Source organism: Prinia subflava, chromosome 5 (assembly GCF_021018805.1).
Source record: "Prinia subflava isolate CZ2003 ecotype Zambia chromosome 5, Cam_Psub_1.2, whole genome shotgun sequence".
NCBI lineage: Eukaryota > Metazoa > Chordata > Aves > Passeriformes > Cisticolidae > Prinia > Prinia subflava.
Window position 1 is genome coordinate 47,936,107 of NC_086251.1, and position 14,648 is coordinate 47,950,754.

At 51.2% G+C, this 14,648-nt stretch overlaps 1 protein-coding gene across 1 annotated transcript; it reads left to right on the forward strand.

Annotated features, from left to right (window-relative positions):
* The first annotated feature begins 353 nt into the window (after positions 1-353).
* On the forward strand, positions 354-13,299 carry CHGA (chromogranin A). Its single transcript, XM_063399149.1, has 8 exons — positions 354-399; positions 881-927; positions 4,654-4,747; positions 5,174-5,242; positions 7,353-7,451; positions 9,055-9,558; positions 10,011-10,483; positions 12,835-13,299. The coding sequence occupies exons 1-8, from the start codon at positions 354-356 to the stop codon at positions 12,916-12,918; spliced, it is 1,416 nt and encodes a 471-aa protein (XP_063255219.1). The 3' UTR covers positions 12,919-13,299.
* Positions 13,300-14,648: the final 1,349 nt, after the last annotated feature.

Genomic DNA, 14,648 nt, shown 5'->3' on the forward strand with positions numbered 1-14,648 from the left:
TCTGTGCCTGCAGAGTGTGAGAATATGGAGCAAGCAGAGCCTGACACCTTTGCACGGGCAGCCAGGGAGGTCGGGGCTCCTCCGACAGCCGGCGAGTGATGGAGGCTGATGGGAAGCCTGTGTGCGAGGGGAGGGGGCAGAGGAGGAGGTGGTTCCTCCTGACGCCATTTCCGAGGGCTGAGATATATAAATGAGCCGGTTGCTGCAGTGCCCCATCTCGGATCTTCAGCCAGGGCACTGGCGTAGATACACACGCTCCGTGCCGGTCTCCCCCCGGCACCTCGCCTGGAGCCCCCACGCCACGCCAGTCTCGTCCTCTGCCCTTTTCTCCCTGCCTCCATCCCGCCAGCACCATGAGCCGGCCAGAACTGCTCGCCGTCCTGCTCCTGGCCGTGCCGGGTAAGTGGAGCTGGGATGTGTCCGTGTCCCCCTGGGTCCCCCGGTCCCGCGGCAGCGCCGCGCCCGCCGGCCCCGCTCCGCCCGCGCCTGCAGCACCGCGGACAGGGACGGCCCGGCCCCTTCAGCACCGCGGACAGCGGCCGCCGCAAGGTCACTGCCGAGCGCTGCACGGGCCCTGCCAGCCCGGGCCCCTTCCCTTCCCTTCCCTTCCCTTCCCTTCCCTTCCCTTCCCTTCCCTTCCCTTCCCTTCCCTTCCCTTCCCTTCCCTTCCCTTCCCTTCCCTTCCCTTCCCTTCCCTTCCCTTCCCTTCCCTTCCCTTCCCTGTACAGTGCACACATCCAGCAGCTGTACGTAGGGACCTCTTCCAACAGAGAGAGATGCCCCTCTTCTCCACTCCCATTTCACAGAATAGTGTCTCTCTGCTTGTCTTCCAGATGAGATGAATAACAAGTTCTCTTTTTCCCCCTCCCTTACCTTACAGCCGTCTCCCTTCCTGTGACAAATGACATGAATAAAGGCGACACTAAGGTAAGGATGAGCCTGTAGTGGAAGGGTCAAATGAAGAGAAAGGATGCAATGTTTCACCTCCACCTAGGTGGCTGGTTTTGGCTGCTCCCACTGGAATACCCTGTAGAAAGTGACAGAAATTTGCATGAGATCCCTCAAGCAGGATCCATCTCTGCTCCCTTCCTAGCAGAAGTTACCCTTTGTGCATCCACTTTTGGGCAGCCCAGGAAGTCCCTCAGGATGGGACAGAGGGATCAGGCAAGCTTGTTGAGAGAGGAGATGGAGGCTGGGCATAACTCTCCTTAGTCCTCCTACTTTCAGTGTTTCAAAGCTCCCAACAGGAGGTGACTCAAGGGAGAGTGGGGAGAGATGTGATTCAGAAACTGTGTGTGTTTGGGGGTGTATACATCCGAGTTTGTATGTGTGCTACTTAAACATGCATGCTCTGGAAAAATAGGCAACCGGTACTCTCAGCTTGCTAATCCATCCTCAGCTCCCGCTCAGCCTGTCTGGATGGCTACAAGCAGAGCAGGACTTGGCTGACCTCTCCAGCCCTACTTTACGGGCTTCTGTGCACATATCTGTGTCACATCCTCCAACATTTATAGCTGCACTTCACAAACAAGTGCACTCCCAACAGCCTTTTGGCACCTAAATGCTTGGGTAGGGGGGTTTGCCTGTGTTTATCTGTGTCAGACACAACTCCCTGACCTCCCCTTCCCCATTTTTCTTATGAGCTGATCTCTTAGCTGCCCAAATTAAAATTTCTTCAAAAATCCATGTCCGTAAAGGAAACTTCAGCCTTTTTCCTTTTTACTTCTTGAACGTTTTTGTGTTATGAAATCTTCTGGCCCCACAATGTTCTTCCTCAGGCAGCAGCAGGGGAGGGCACACTGATGCCAGTGTCAGCCACAGGCTCCACTGCAGGTTACCCGCAGGATGTGTGCCATGAGCAACACCTCCCTGCGTCCTGTGAGACGTGCCTGGGCCTGGAGAGCAGTTGCTTTAAGACTTTTAGCCTGCTCAGCCCTTGCTGGGACTGAGCCATGAGCTGTGAGACATTGGGTGCTTTCCTTGGGCTGTGTGCTGCTGAGGAAGGGCACTTGGGACAGGCACTCACCCCTTCAATTTTCCATACCAGAGTGGGCATCTGATGGTACAACCCATTAATCATATGATTTTCCCTGTGAGGTCTATTCCCCAATATATTCTATGTGTACAAAATAGCACTTTTGTGGCAGATGGTGCAACTCTGTGGAAATGTTTCCACCAAGGAAGGACTTTCTCAAGACTGTCTACCTTCCCTGGGTATTACACTGACACAGGATCTAGCTGAGAGCAAAATCAGCTTTCTTTGGAATTTGCTGCAATTGGAAGAAGCCGTTAAGGCTTTCCTGCCTTCACCATCCTCTGGTACACAGCATTTCAGGGAAGGAATTCCTGGTCTTATGGAACAGATTAGGGCAGGGATATCATCACATGAATACAACAACCAGCACTGCAGCTCTTCCTACACACTATGCTCTGTGCCACCAGCATTTGTGGGTGGCTCAGGGTTGTGCAGTGGGTAGTCAGCACCTGCAGGCCTTTCCTGTACAGCTCATCAGACTTTCCTTACACCAAGGGCTTTCCATAGGGATCTGAACAAGACCAAAGCATTTACAATGTCTCTGGTGTTTGCCCACTCTTGTGCTTGAAGGACACTCTTTCTCACTTACAACCATACATTTTAGGAGGGCATACCTGAGCTCAGCTATGGAGAAGTCTGTCCTTGTAAGGGCACAATTCTTTGGAGATTTCTGCGTAGGGACACTCTGAGCTGCTCTTAAGGGTCTAGTTACATGCTCATGGTTAGATGATAGCTATGGCAAAATTCCAGTCTGAGTTTCTGCTCTGGATTAATTACATTCATTTGGAAAGGATCTCCTCCATTTCCTGATGCAGGCTGTTGTTTCATAACCTTGTGAAGTCTCACTCTGCAAGACCTCCTCTAGCAAAAAGAGAGTGTTGTGGGATGACTGCACTCTTCATTTCATTACCTTACAAAGCTCCTCCACAGAGCAGAATGTATTTCTGTGCTGAGTGATGTGTCTCTTTGTGCTCAGACAAAGGCCTTCCAACAGCTTAGAAGTCTTGAAAAACTTGAATAGAATATTTCATTGAACCAGAGACTTACTTCTCATGCTGAGAAAGTCTTTACTTCTGAAGCTGCATCAATACTGCTACAATAAGTGGGTCCAGAGGTTGGAAAACATGAGAGGGAAATATCAGAATCTGGGGTTTTTTTCCTATTTAAAGATAGAGTGACTCAAAGTAATCTAAAATCAGTATTAATGGATTGCTTGTGATATAGGAGAATGATACAGGGAATTTCCTCTGCATTCTTTTTCTTTTAAATCTTTCCTATAGCATTTCTAATCCATTAGGCAATTCCCTCAAACTGTGTAAGGTGTAGAGTTCAGCATTTTATGGCTGTGATCTGCAAAAGCAGAATTCCCTCCTTACACAGGGTGAGAATTTGCCCATTCCAGCTGTCCAGTGAATATATCCAACCGCTTGAATGAACAGCACTGTGGATGACTGGGGACTGCTGACTTGTGTTTAATTTCTACTGCAGCCACAGCGCTCTGCTCTCCTGAGAATGGTATGTTGTGAGGGAGGTCAGGGCTCTCAGGGCTGCCTGCTGAAATCATCAGGAGGAAGAGGTTCAGTGAGTGATTTTTTACCTCCAAGGCTTAAATCATATTATTTTTTTTTTCAATTTAGCCTCTCTTTTTTTTCCACAGGCAATTGTGAGCCCTGCATTCTTTCTAGATTGGTTTATAAATAATCATCCTTTTGAACTAAGCAGCTGATTGCTACCCTACTAATCAGCACCAGACTGTAGTGAATGCTTCTGTGCTATGAGATCACTTGGGTCTACGTGACCACACTACAGTAGTGTCTTGGCATGGCAAGGATGCCTGCAATCTCAGTGCACAAATGACAAATTAGATAAATAACGCTCCTGGTTTTACACCAACAAAAAGGGCTGCTGGAAAGGGTGGGCCCAGAGTGCATCCTGTCTGAGAAGCTGTGTCAGAACTCCTTTGCTTTCAGATGACCTGCCATCATGTAGAGATCTTCCAGTCTATAATAGATTTCTTGAACACTCAAAGCACATGGTCAAACACTTTTCCAGAGTGTTTTGTCCTTTCCAGGGTTGAGAGCAGTATTTCTCATCTGTGCTTGGAAGTAGTTTGCCTCACCTCACCTTCTATGCCTGGCTTCAATCTATGATGTCTCTGATGTCTTTCCCAGGGTTTGAAGAGCTTTTAAGATTTCAAGGTCATCATTGAACAGCTATGACCACATTTTGCTCTCTACAACGTCCCACTGAGTCTTTTTATGAGATGCAGATTGAAATATATTGACTTATGATTTTGGATTTTCTGTGTATATATTCAGACACCCTTCACTCTCCTGTGCTCAGACTCTGGGATGGTTTGGGGCCTTGCAATCCTCAGCTGAATCGTGTGTCATGTGGAAGAAGCTCTTTCCATTGTCACGTGTAATTTGCTCACTTCTCAGTTGCAGGAGGTACCTTCTGTTCCTGCGTTAGGGAAAACAAGAACTGAACATTCAGTTCTGGCTTGACCAGAAAGCAAGAAGATCTGTGCCATCACCTGCTGTACTTTAGCCTTGGTAACAAGTAGGAACAAAAGACAAAAAACCAGTTCTTTAATTTGTATTTTTGTCTCCTTCTAGGTGATGAAGTGCATTGTAGAGGTCATCTCTGACACTTTATCTAAGCCAAACCCCCTGCCGATCAGTGAGGAATGCCTAGAAACTCTCCGAGGAGGTACTGCCTCAGACTTAAGGCTGGGTTATCAGCAAAAGCAAATCTGGCCAGTAGGGACTGATCCTGCCCTGACCAACTGAGCCCTGGCCTCTGGATGCCTGTCAAGGAGTCCCTGACACGTTCACCTTCCTCTTCCACTGGGCTGTACTGGGCCCCAGGAGAAGGGATGGAGCCACTGTTTGTTCCAGGCCATGCCTCGTGCTGGCACTGTGGCCACGGGGGTGCTGGGTGACATCAAACTGCCTGGTTTTCATAGGACCTTCCTGTCATCTTAATCACATGGTTAAGAGATGTGAGAGCAAATCAGGCCAAGGGAAAGAAAAGAGCAAATGAGGAAGGAGAGGCTTTTGGGGTTCTATTTCATTTCCTGGTGTTGGGGGGAGATTTGCTTTGACTGCTTTCTGTACTAAGTCTCTCCTCTTGCAGATGAACGAATTATTTCTATCCTTCGCCACCAAAACTTACTTAAGGAACTTCAGGAAATTGCTGCTCAAGGTGCAGTACCAGTATATTTTTTGGGGAATGTAACTATAGGGAAGATTGTTCTCTTCTGTTGTAGTCCCTTACAGATTTTTATTGCTTGTTTGGTTTTGTGTTTGTTTTTTCATTTTAATTTGAGATCATATAAATATGTCCTAGGAAATGTAGTTCCAAGATTTTCAGCAGAGACTGTGTGAGTGGGGAAAGGAATTTTGCTTGCAATAACTCCAATATGTATCTGATAATTTCAATAGCTATCTATGTTACTCGGTGGTGATGTAGAGTCTAAACATTTTGAGTGGGAGAACTCTTAAAATGAAACACTAATTTAATTCAACAAACAATAACCAGCTCCCAAACTAGAATGAAAGGCAAGAAAACCTCTGCTGTCTGTGCAGCTGGAGACTAGCACTAACCCAGCTGTGGCAGCAGGGAAGCCCCACTGAACAGTGAGTAAGACTTGCACCTAAGAGACCCCAGAGAAAATATTCTTGAGCTAATAGAGGTTTTTTGATGGCTTCCTTAACTCAAATGCAAGTTTCTTTGGTTTGGAGAGGTGCAGGCTGCTCACCACTGGTCAATGTGGGAGCAGCAGCAGCACCATGGAGCTGTGCCAAGGGGTGTTGAGGGAAAAAAGGGACATTCTCAGGTGCGCAGTTGCCCAGAGCTAATGTGTAGATTCCAGGCAAGGCTACTTCAGAGCTAGTCCAGATCCCTCTGTCTGGGTGAGGCTGCAACAGGGCTCTCCCCATGCTGCAGGGAGAGCACCTCCTGGCCTCCCCTACTCCTTCTTCATGGGGTAACCAGGGGGCAACTGGGCATCACCAGGGAGACAGTGACTAGGACATCCCTGTGCCCTGCTCCTGTGTGGCACGTCTGCCAGAGATGGCTGGAAGGCAGTGCCACCAGAATGCTTTCAGAGCAAGGAAGCCACAGAGGCAACAGGGAGAAGGAAAAGGAAAAATTCAGGAAGTCAGAGTTGGGAAAGAGCCTCATGCAACTCCCAAAGCCATATTTTAGTCACTACCCAAATGGTGGAGGGGCCAGATGCTCAGTAACCTCAGATGGACTCCATGGATGCTCTAGTGATCCAGAAGAATGAAGACTTAGTCTCTTCAGTATGCTGGGATGTGGCTGCCCAGGCACACCAGGGATTTGAGGAGGAGCACTCACATATCAGGCAGGCTGTGCCACTCAGCATGAAATCCACGAGAAGAGACTCGTTTCATGTAGGTGCACCTTGCTCCACTCTTTCCTTAGCCTGAGCCCATCACACCACTTTGTCCCAGGGTAACGTGAGATCCAATCTACAGATCGCAGAGACTGGGGGTGGAACCGTCTTGTAGACAAGGGAAAAGCAAAGGTGTTAGTGTCCTCGGTGTGCTGGTGCAGCTGGTTCTGCTCAGTTTGGAGAGCCCACACCATTCAGTTCTGGGCTGGTAGCACTGGCTCTTGCCCTTGCACTAAGGCATAGAAGCAGGGCATGAGATGGGTTAGACAGGGCTTGTTTGGCTTGCAGATCCCATTGCTGGTTGCCAGGACAGCGGCAGCCTGACCTCCAGCTCAGGCTGCCTTCAGACACCTCTCCCCAGGGTGTTGTTTTTTTCTAGCAGGCTCCATAATCCCAGAGCTAAGGTGTGGGGGCCTTGGAGCCCCAGGCTACCCCTGCAGTGGGAATGAATGCTGCTTCTTCCTCCCAGCACACAGGGGCCCCCACGACCAGGCTTGAGGATGCAGGAGCTCCCAGTGCTCACCTCAACAGAGGTGCGTAGGCAGAATCTGGCAGAAGGCAATTTTTATCCTTCATTTGTCTGGTGATAAAGTCTTTTGTTGCCCTCAGTGCTGCAGTTCAGCACCTCTTATTCCCTAGATCTCCATCAATATTAGTTTTCCTGGCAACCCTGCTTCTCTATTTAGAGACCATTTTCTATCCTGCAGATGATGTTTTTGATTGTGGTTTTTTACTGCAGTTGATTCACATTCCCTCCAGTCTCACTCCTCCCAGCTCCCAGGTACATTTTTCCACTGTAGCAAATATAAAGGGCACAGAACTATTTTCTTACCTCTACTTTCTGAAACACAGAAGGGACTGTTGCCTTTCCCTACTTTTTGTGACTTGACACAGGTGCCAACGAGAGAACTCAGCAGCAGAAGAAGAATAGCGGCTTTGAAGACGAACTTTCTGAAGTCCTTGAAAGTCAGAACGACAAGAACAAGCAGAGAGGTCAGTGTCAGCCTCCACCCCCAGGAAATCCAGGTCAGGCTGTAAACAAGGATATTCTTTCAAACAGCCTTAATATGTCCATCTGCTTCTTTTTTAGGCATCTCCTTTGATGCTGCTGCTGACACACACAAGCAACCTGGTGTTTGCTTTGTTCTTTTTTACCAACTCAAACAATGTGTAGTTTCTGAGCTATAGTAACTGGTCATGGTCAAGTTACCACAGTGAAACTGACTTTTCCACCCTGCTGCTGGCACTTTCACTCACTTAAAATGAGTCACAGCTAGGGAAATGATGCACTAAAAGAATCAGTGATACAGGCAAGGGTGACCTGGTTTTTTGCCTGTCACCCTTGTTTCCAGGCATCTAAGATACTAAGTAATGAGTCTCTGAAGGGAAAATTGAAACACACATAGTGCACATACCCACAAAAAACACCCCTATATTGGAATGATCACCTTCAGATGGGATTTCCCCTCGTCAGTGTTTCTCTGACCTTACTACAGACAGACAGTTTAGCAGAAAGGAGGGGCTGGCGCCTTCCCTTTTTCTGGTCAGGAAGACACAATGCCAGTGTGGGGTGATGTGACTCCTTTGGGCACCCACACAGGGTCTCAAGCAGCTCTGGGGCACATGGCTGGCCCACAGCAGCACAGCACTGCTGTGACACCAGTCCAAAGCTGCTCAGAGCAATGAGGAGTGACACCCCTAGGGGCTGCTGCTGCTGCAGCCAGCATGGCCAAAATCCAACAGGTAGGATGGTGGCACTGCATCTCCCTACTGCCAAGACACACCTGAAACCCTTGCTTCAGCAGTGTGGAGATGGAGGAAGATGAAGTGAAGATGAAATGTGGCACATGGGCCATCCAGGCCCACTGACATTCTGGTGACACCAGCACAGTGTCACTGGTGGCCACCAGCCTTGTGTGACCAGCTCTCTGCATCCCCTCATCCTGGCACACTCCTCAGCTCTCCTTGAGGCTGCACATACCTTTCCATGTCCCTCTGGCTTTTAAACTCCCATATTTTCTTTTTCCAAGTGTTTTCTCTGGCTAATAGTGTTAAAAGAGGCTAGTCTCCCTTGAGCAAGAACAAATGCTCAAGCCACATTAAGCTCCTGCTGAGTAGCTCATTTGCAAAGCAGAGACACCCCTCCTCCCTCCAGCATCCTGTGAACAGGGCTGGCTGCTTCTTCAGCCTGGTGGGAGAAATAAGGATGTCATGTGAGTGCAGCACTGAGAGCAGGGAGAGCTGTGCAAGTGCCATATTACACTCCTAAATAATTTCATTTTACATGCAGTCTGGTTTCATGCAGGCTGAGTTCGTGGCTGACATCTCAAGAGATGGTGATGAGGACTGTGCTGCAGCAAAACACTTCAGCATATGTTTAACTTCAGCTTTGCAAGTCTCTCCAGGTGCACAGGCACCAGAGAGAACGCTGCCTTGCCTGAATGCAAACATATGCTGAAGTGACTTGCAAAAGGATCCACGGGCTGGTTAAGCAGATTGCTGAGTGGGGCTGAAGCTCCCTAAGAAATGCTTGGCCTTGGCTGGTTGTGAAATGAGCTCTCAGCAGAGGTGTTTCTTCTTGTTTCTCCCTCTGCAGATGCAGCAGGGGAGCTCCCTGAAGAGGAGCAGCCCACAGGGTCCCTGGCTGAGCTGGCAGCACAGAAACCCCAGCAAAATGAAGACTCAATAGAGGAGGGCAAGAACAGCCTGGAGGAGAGGGAACCCAGGCCACGGGATACCGACCTTGTTGAGAAAGAGGATCAGGAGGAAGCTCAGAGCAATGACATCAGGGATACAGAGGATACCCATCGAAACAAAGTTTTGGACAACCACATTGGCAAAAATTTTAGTGAGGATGAGCAGCAGCAGCAAGGGGATGAAGAGGAGGAGCCCAGAGGCTCCAGGGACAGCCTGGAGCTTGAGGATGAGGGAGAAGAGCCATCCAGGAAGGGCCAGGAGCACAGCAAGGAGGCAGCAGGGGAGCGTGTGGAGCGGGAGGATGATGGAGATGAAGCTGCAGAGGAGGACCCTACTGAAGCAGAGAGGTCACTCGATTTGGCTGAGGAGGATGAGGAGGCTGAGGAGATGCAGGGAGGTGACAGTACGTATCCTAGATTGCACTGGTACCTTCCTGGGGTGAGTTGAGGGCACTGAGACAGATGGGTTAGAGGCTTCAAAGCCAAAAAGTTGAGGCAGATGCTTCCTGGTTTTACAGAAACACACCGGCCAGCAGCCACCCAGACCCCACCACAAACATCTGACACAGGCGTGTGCACAGCAGGTAACACAGGCCCTGCAGCTGCCTCGCTGCTCAGCTCTCATAGCTCCTGGGAACAACTAATCCAACTTCCCTGAGCTTCCCACAGGGGTTTTGACAGCTGCCTTCAAGCCCCATTACTGACATGACAATGTGAGAGTGGATATTTCCAGAATCTTGGGAAAGCAGGCCTAAGTCAAGAATTAAATCTGGCATCACCACTGAAGGCTCAGTTCAAAGGTGGACCTTAAACAGGTTAACAGATGTGTTCACTGCTTTGTTTAATGCTCTTTCAGATAGCGACGATGAGCTGGGATTTGGAAAAGATGTGCGGAGCTCTGAAGAGGAGGAAGAAGAGGAGGAGGAAGAGCAACCCCGGGCACTGAGAGGAGGAAGGCATCGCCTGGAGGATGAGGGGATGCAGGGAGAAGAGGACACCTTTCAGCCCAGGGATGCCAAAAGCGATGAGATGGAGGAGGAGTCCTCCAGGGAATGGGAAGACACCAAGAGGTGGAACAAAATGGATGAGCTGGCCAAGCAGCTGACATCAAAGAAGCGCATGGAGGAGAATGATAGTGAGGAAGACCCAGACAGGTCCATGAAGAAGACATTTAGGTCCCGCAAGTATGCCTTCAGTAGGCCCCAGGAAGATGTGAGAAGGTCATGGAAGCGTCACTCGAAGGAGGACAGCAGTGAAGGAGGCTTTCCACTTGCTCCTCTGCCTGAAGAAAAGAAAGATGAGGAAGGCAGTGCTAACAGGAGAACAGAGGTTGGTGTACATAGGCTTAAGAATAAATCCCACCCAAAACAATCCCACCAGTAGTTATCCAAATTATGCTTGGAGATGTGGATGGTATACCGGCATTAATGTAGCCAGCAGTGGTGCTCTGTGACATTAAGCTGATGCTTAGTGAACTTCCAGTCATTCAGCCTCAGGTATTATTGAAGTTTGTACCTGGCTGTGCCTTTTGTTTTTATCCTTGTTTCAGGGACTATTGCAAAAGCATTCCCTGCCCCCCAGAGTCATGTCTCCAGTGACAGGACTTCTGCACTGGCCTGTGCTGGACATAGTGACCAGAGCCATAACCGGAGCCTAGGGGTAGTCCTTGTGTCCCAAAGCCCTTGCAAGTCAAAAGGAAAGCATTCCTTGTCTCAGGGATGGAGTGAATAATGTCAGACCTCCTACAAAGCTAAATCAGGGGTGCTGCTGTGGTGAGAGACCTGAGGCATTGGAGTGGAAATGGTTGACAGATACAGAAATACATCTGCGTCAGGCTTCCAAAGTCAGAGATCTTCTCTGATGCCTTGTGTGATGCTAGGTACTAGCTCAGCACATCTCCAGCAGCCAGGTACTGCTGGTGGGTTCACCTTTGTGCTGAAGCCCAGCTCTAGGCAGAGCTACATTGATTTGTGATAACACAGGGGACTGGACAGTGGGGCTGGGCTTGGGCTCTGTGGGCCTGGGACAGGCCATGATCAGGTGCCTGGGAACAGGCTAGGCCAGCAGATGAGTGAAGCCATTAGCTCTCTTGCAGCCAAAATATCCCTCTTGCCTCAGTTACGCACCAAACCATTGGCCAAAAATTGCACATCAGCACCCCCCCTCCGAGAGCATCTCCTGCTGTTTTGGTTCAAAGCAAAGCCAAATGGCTCAGCTCCAAGCAGGGATGCAGTGGGGTGGGCTGTCCCATCTGCCTCCCACCACTGTCTGCTCACATCCCACATCTCTGCCCACCTGCCCCTGCAAGTGGCTCTGGGCTGCACCTTGTCTGCAAGGTGGCAGACTCAGTCTCCAAATGGGGGTTGGAAAAGAGGTTGCTGAGGCTGCAATACAAGTGTTTATAGCTGCAACAGGACTTTTTTGTTTGGTTGTCTTTTTAAACTAAATCAGGGCCTCTGGGAGTCAGTGAGGAAGGCCAGGCACAAAGCAGAGTACGAAGGCACAGGCTCTGGGTGCTGTCCTGTTCTCTCTCGTAATTTTTGGGCCATGGGGCTGTGTGGCTTGGCCAGTGAGGTCAGTGTGGGTATGATATGGGCTGAGAATGCTGTCCCCTGCACTTTTCAGTCAGATGCATTATCCTCCAGCAAGGTGAGCTTCAAGCCAGCTGCTCCCTGACCCACTTCAAACAAAATGGAACAGCTACTTCAGCACCCTGGGTGCTTGCAGGCACCCTGCTGTAGCCAGAGCTTTCCCAGGGGCTGAGCCAAGCAACGAGGCTTTCTATTTCCCTGAACAGGAAAATAGCTCGGGAAGAGAAAACCCCTCATTTTTACATAGTTCCTTTACTTTTCTCACACCAGCCTCATGCAGTGCAGTGGTTCACTGTCAGCCTGTGGTTGGCAGCTGCTGAAGGCAGCAGCATGGCTTTTCTCCCTCCACACAGGAGAGGGGCTGTCACCTCGGCTCTGCCAGTGGGAAAAGGTACAGCACCACGTTTGCTCACAGAGCCTGCTGCTGCTGTGCTGAGTGCGTGCTCTGCAGAGAGCCCAGGTGACACTGCTGTGAGGGACTGTGCTGGGGCTGGCAGCGAGGCAGGGCCAGCTGGATATCACCTGAATTCAGACAAAGCCATGCAGTCAGGCATCTGAATATCTGCACTAAATAAAGCAGCTACAAGTGACAGCATACATACACAAGAGCAGGTATAGAAAGACCACCAAGTGATGGGCAGCATGAGCCTTTGAACTGATGGCTTCCTCAGTCACTATATTCCCACGAAAAGTATCTTCTGCTAGTGGAGGTGGAAGCAAAGACCCAGGGCAGGGCAGGGAGAGGGGACAGCGCTGTCCCCTGCATGGGCAGGGCACTTCCCGCAGGCGGCAGGCAGCGCTGCCCATCCTGGTTTGACGCCACTGTTTGCGCTGTTTGGCAGAGCCTGCCCGGCAGGGGACGGGAGAAGGCCGGCATCTGGATGTCTCGTCCCCATGGCTAGCAGCAGTAATTACACCTTAGGGCAGAAGTAATCAGTGTTGTGCACACTCGTCTGTCCAGAGGGACAAACGCAGGCGGAAGGGATGGCGCAGGACACGGCTCGTCAGCCCCAGGCAAGGCTCTCTGCAGCTCTGGAGGGCGAGGGCTGCCCGCCGTGGCCACTGACACGTCCCGGGTTTCTGTTGCAGGACCAGGAGCTGGAGAGCCTGGCTGCCATCGAGGCCGAGCTGGAGCGCGTCGCCCACAAGCTGCACGAGCTGAGGCGGGGCTGAGGGCCCCCCGTGCCGGCGAAGGCAGCACCGCCACGCTCCTCCCTCCCACCGCGCGTTCATTCCCCGGTCTAAGAGCAATGAAGCCGAGCAGAAGCACCGTGCCTAGGAACCGACCTCGCTAGCGCCCCGGCCTGCCTCCCTCGCCATAGTGTTGTGCCCATCGCCGCTGCCTCACCTCGAGCTCCTCTCTCCACACGGATGCCCACACGCCCGGCAGGGCGCCCGTGGGTGCCAAGTGCAACCTACATGTGTATTTTCTGTCTGGGTGGGGTTTTCTCCCTCTTTTTTTTTAAAAAGACAGGACAGCTTTCTAGAAAGTTCTTTCACCGGTAGTTTCACTGGGTTAAAAAACTGCAATAACTTGTTATCTTTTGATTAAAAGCTGAGAACTCTGACTGTAATATATTCTATATAAAAAATTTATCTAAGGAAAAATAAAACTGCAGTGGGTTCCTTCCTTTGTTTTAGCAGCCTCGGTGTCGGTTGTCAGCGCGCTGCAGGCCCTGCGCAAAGAGGCGGGAACGGAGGGCTCCCCTCCCCTCAGACACACCGCGATGGTGCCGCCCTCCTCCCCCGGGCTCCAGCGCTGCTGCCCTCTGGGGCCTGGCTTGGAGGACGCTTCCCTGTGCTCCCAAGCACTGTGGGCTCCAGCGCTGGTGCCCTTTGGGGCCTGGCTTCGAGGGCGCTTCCCTGTGCTCCCGAGCACCGTGGGGCTCTCCCTGCACACCCGCGGGCCGCTGGTGCCGCCCTGCTCAGCCCCGGCGCTGCGTGTCCTGGGTCCTTCAGTGAGACTTGTGTCACATCTGAGGCTCATCCATGAACACAGAGAGAACACAGCTAAAAGTTTAAACACTGGGGCAATACGTGACCAAGTCAAGCCATGTGGACAACACAGGAGTAGATTAGAAAGAAGTAAAAAAAGGCCAGTCAGGAGAAGAACTACCTGTGCTCCCCGGAGGTGAAGGGCCGTCCCGAGGAGATGCCCCTCCTGTGCACTGCTCACAGGAGCCATGGTGGCCAGCTGGCACTGTGCTTACGGGCGGAACCTTCACATCCTTTGGGCTTCAGACCACAGGGCAGCTGGAGGACCAAGGGGTGGCTGGGTTAGGGAAGCTGGCCCCAAAATCTCAGAGCACTGATCCTATTTTAGATGTTCTACATGCATTGGCAGGAGAGGGAAAGATCCACCCATGGCCAGGGCTGTATTCCAGACCCCTCAGTCTGAAGCTCAGTTCTCTCCCATCACCTGCAGCCCACAGAACAGCTGAGATGCTCAGGGAATGGCTAGCAGGCTTTAAACTCTACTTAGCTCTTTATTCTGCAAACCCCTCAGTGCTGCTGGCCTGCAGAGCGCATTCCTCGGGGGTGGGTGTGCGGGGCTCCCTGGAGGAGGTGCGTGGTGCCCAGAGCTGTACCTCGCCCACGGGGTGAGCTTCCCCAGGGAGGGCCGGCAGCTGCTGAGTGGGCACTGCCCTGGTCCCCAGCCCTGGGCAGCACTCAAGGGCAAGAGGAGGTGTTGAGGTCAAAGCATGGCCCAAGGGCTGCCTGGGTATGGGGCACAATCCAGGACAAGGCACTGGGCAAGAGCCTGGCTGAGGAAAGTGCACTGGAGCAAGCTGTGAGTCTTTTTTTCAACTCTATCCTGAGGACATCATACTCTCTTTAACCTCAGGGAAACATGGAGGAACCGAAGAGAAACCAAAGGTGTTGCACAGAAACTGTACTAAAAT

What these genes read in the sequence shown, in the direction of transcription:
- CHGA (XM_063399149.1), top strand. Translation starts at nt 354, where the DNA reads ATGAGCCGGCCAGAACTGCTCGCCGTCCTGCTCCTGGCCGTGCCGG. An exon ending in TGAATAAAGGCGACACTAAG is followed by an intron (nt 928 to 4,653) that starts GTAAGGATGAGC and finishes GTCTCCTTCTAG; the next exon opens with GTGATGAAGTGCATTGTAGA. An exon ending in CGACAAGAACAAGCAGAGAG is followed by an intron (nt 7,452 to 9,054) that starts GTCAGTGTCAGC and finishes CTCCCTCTGCAG; the next exon opens with ATGCAGCAGGGGAGCTCCCT.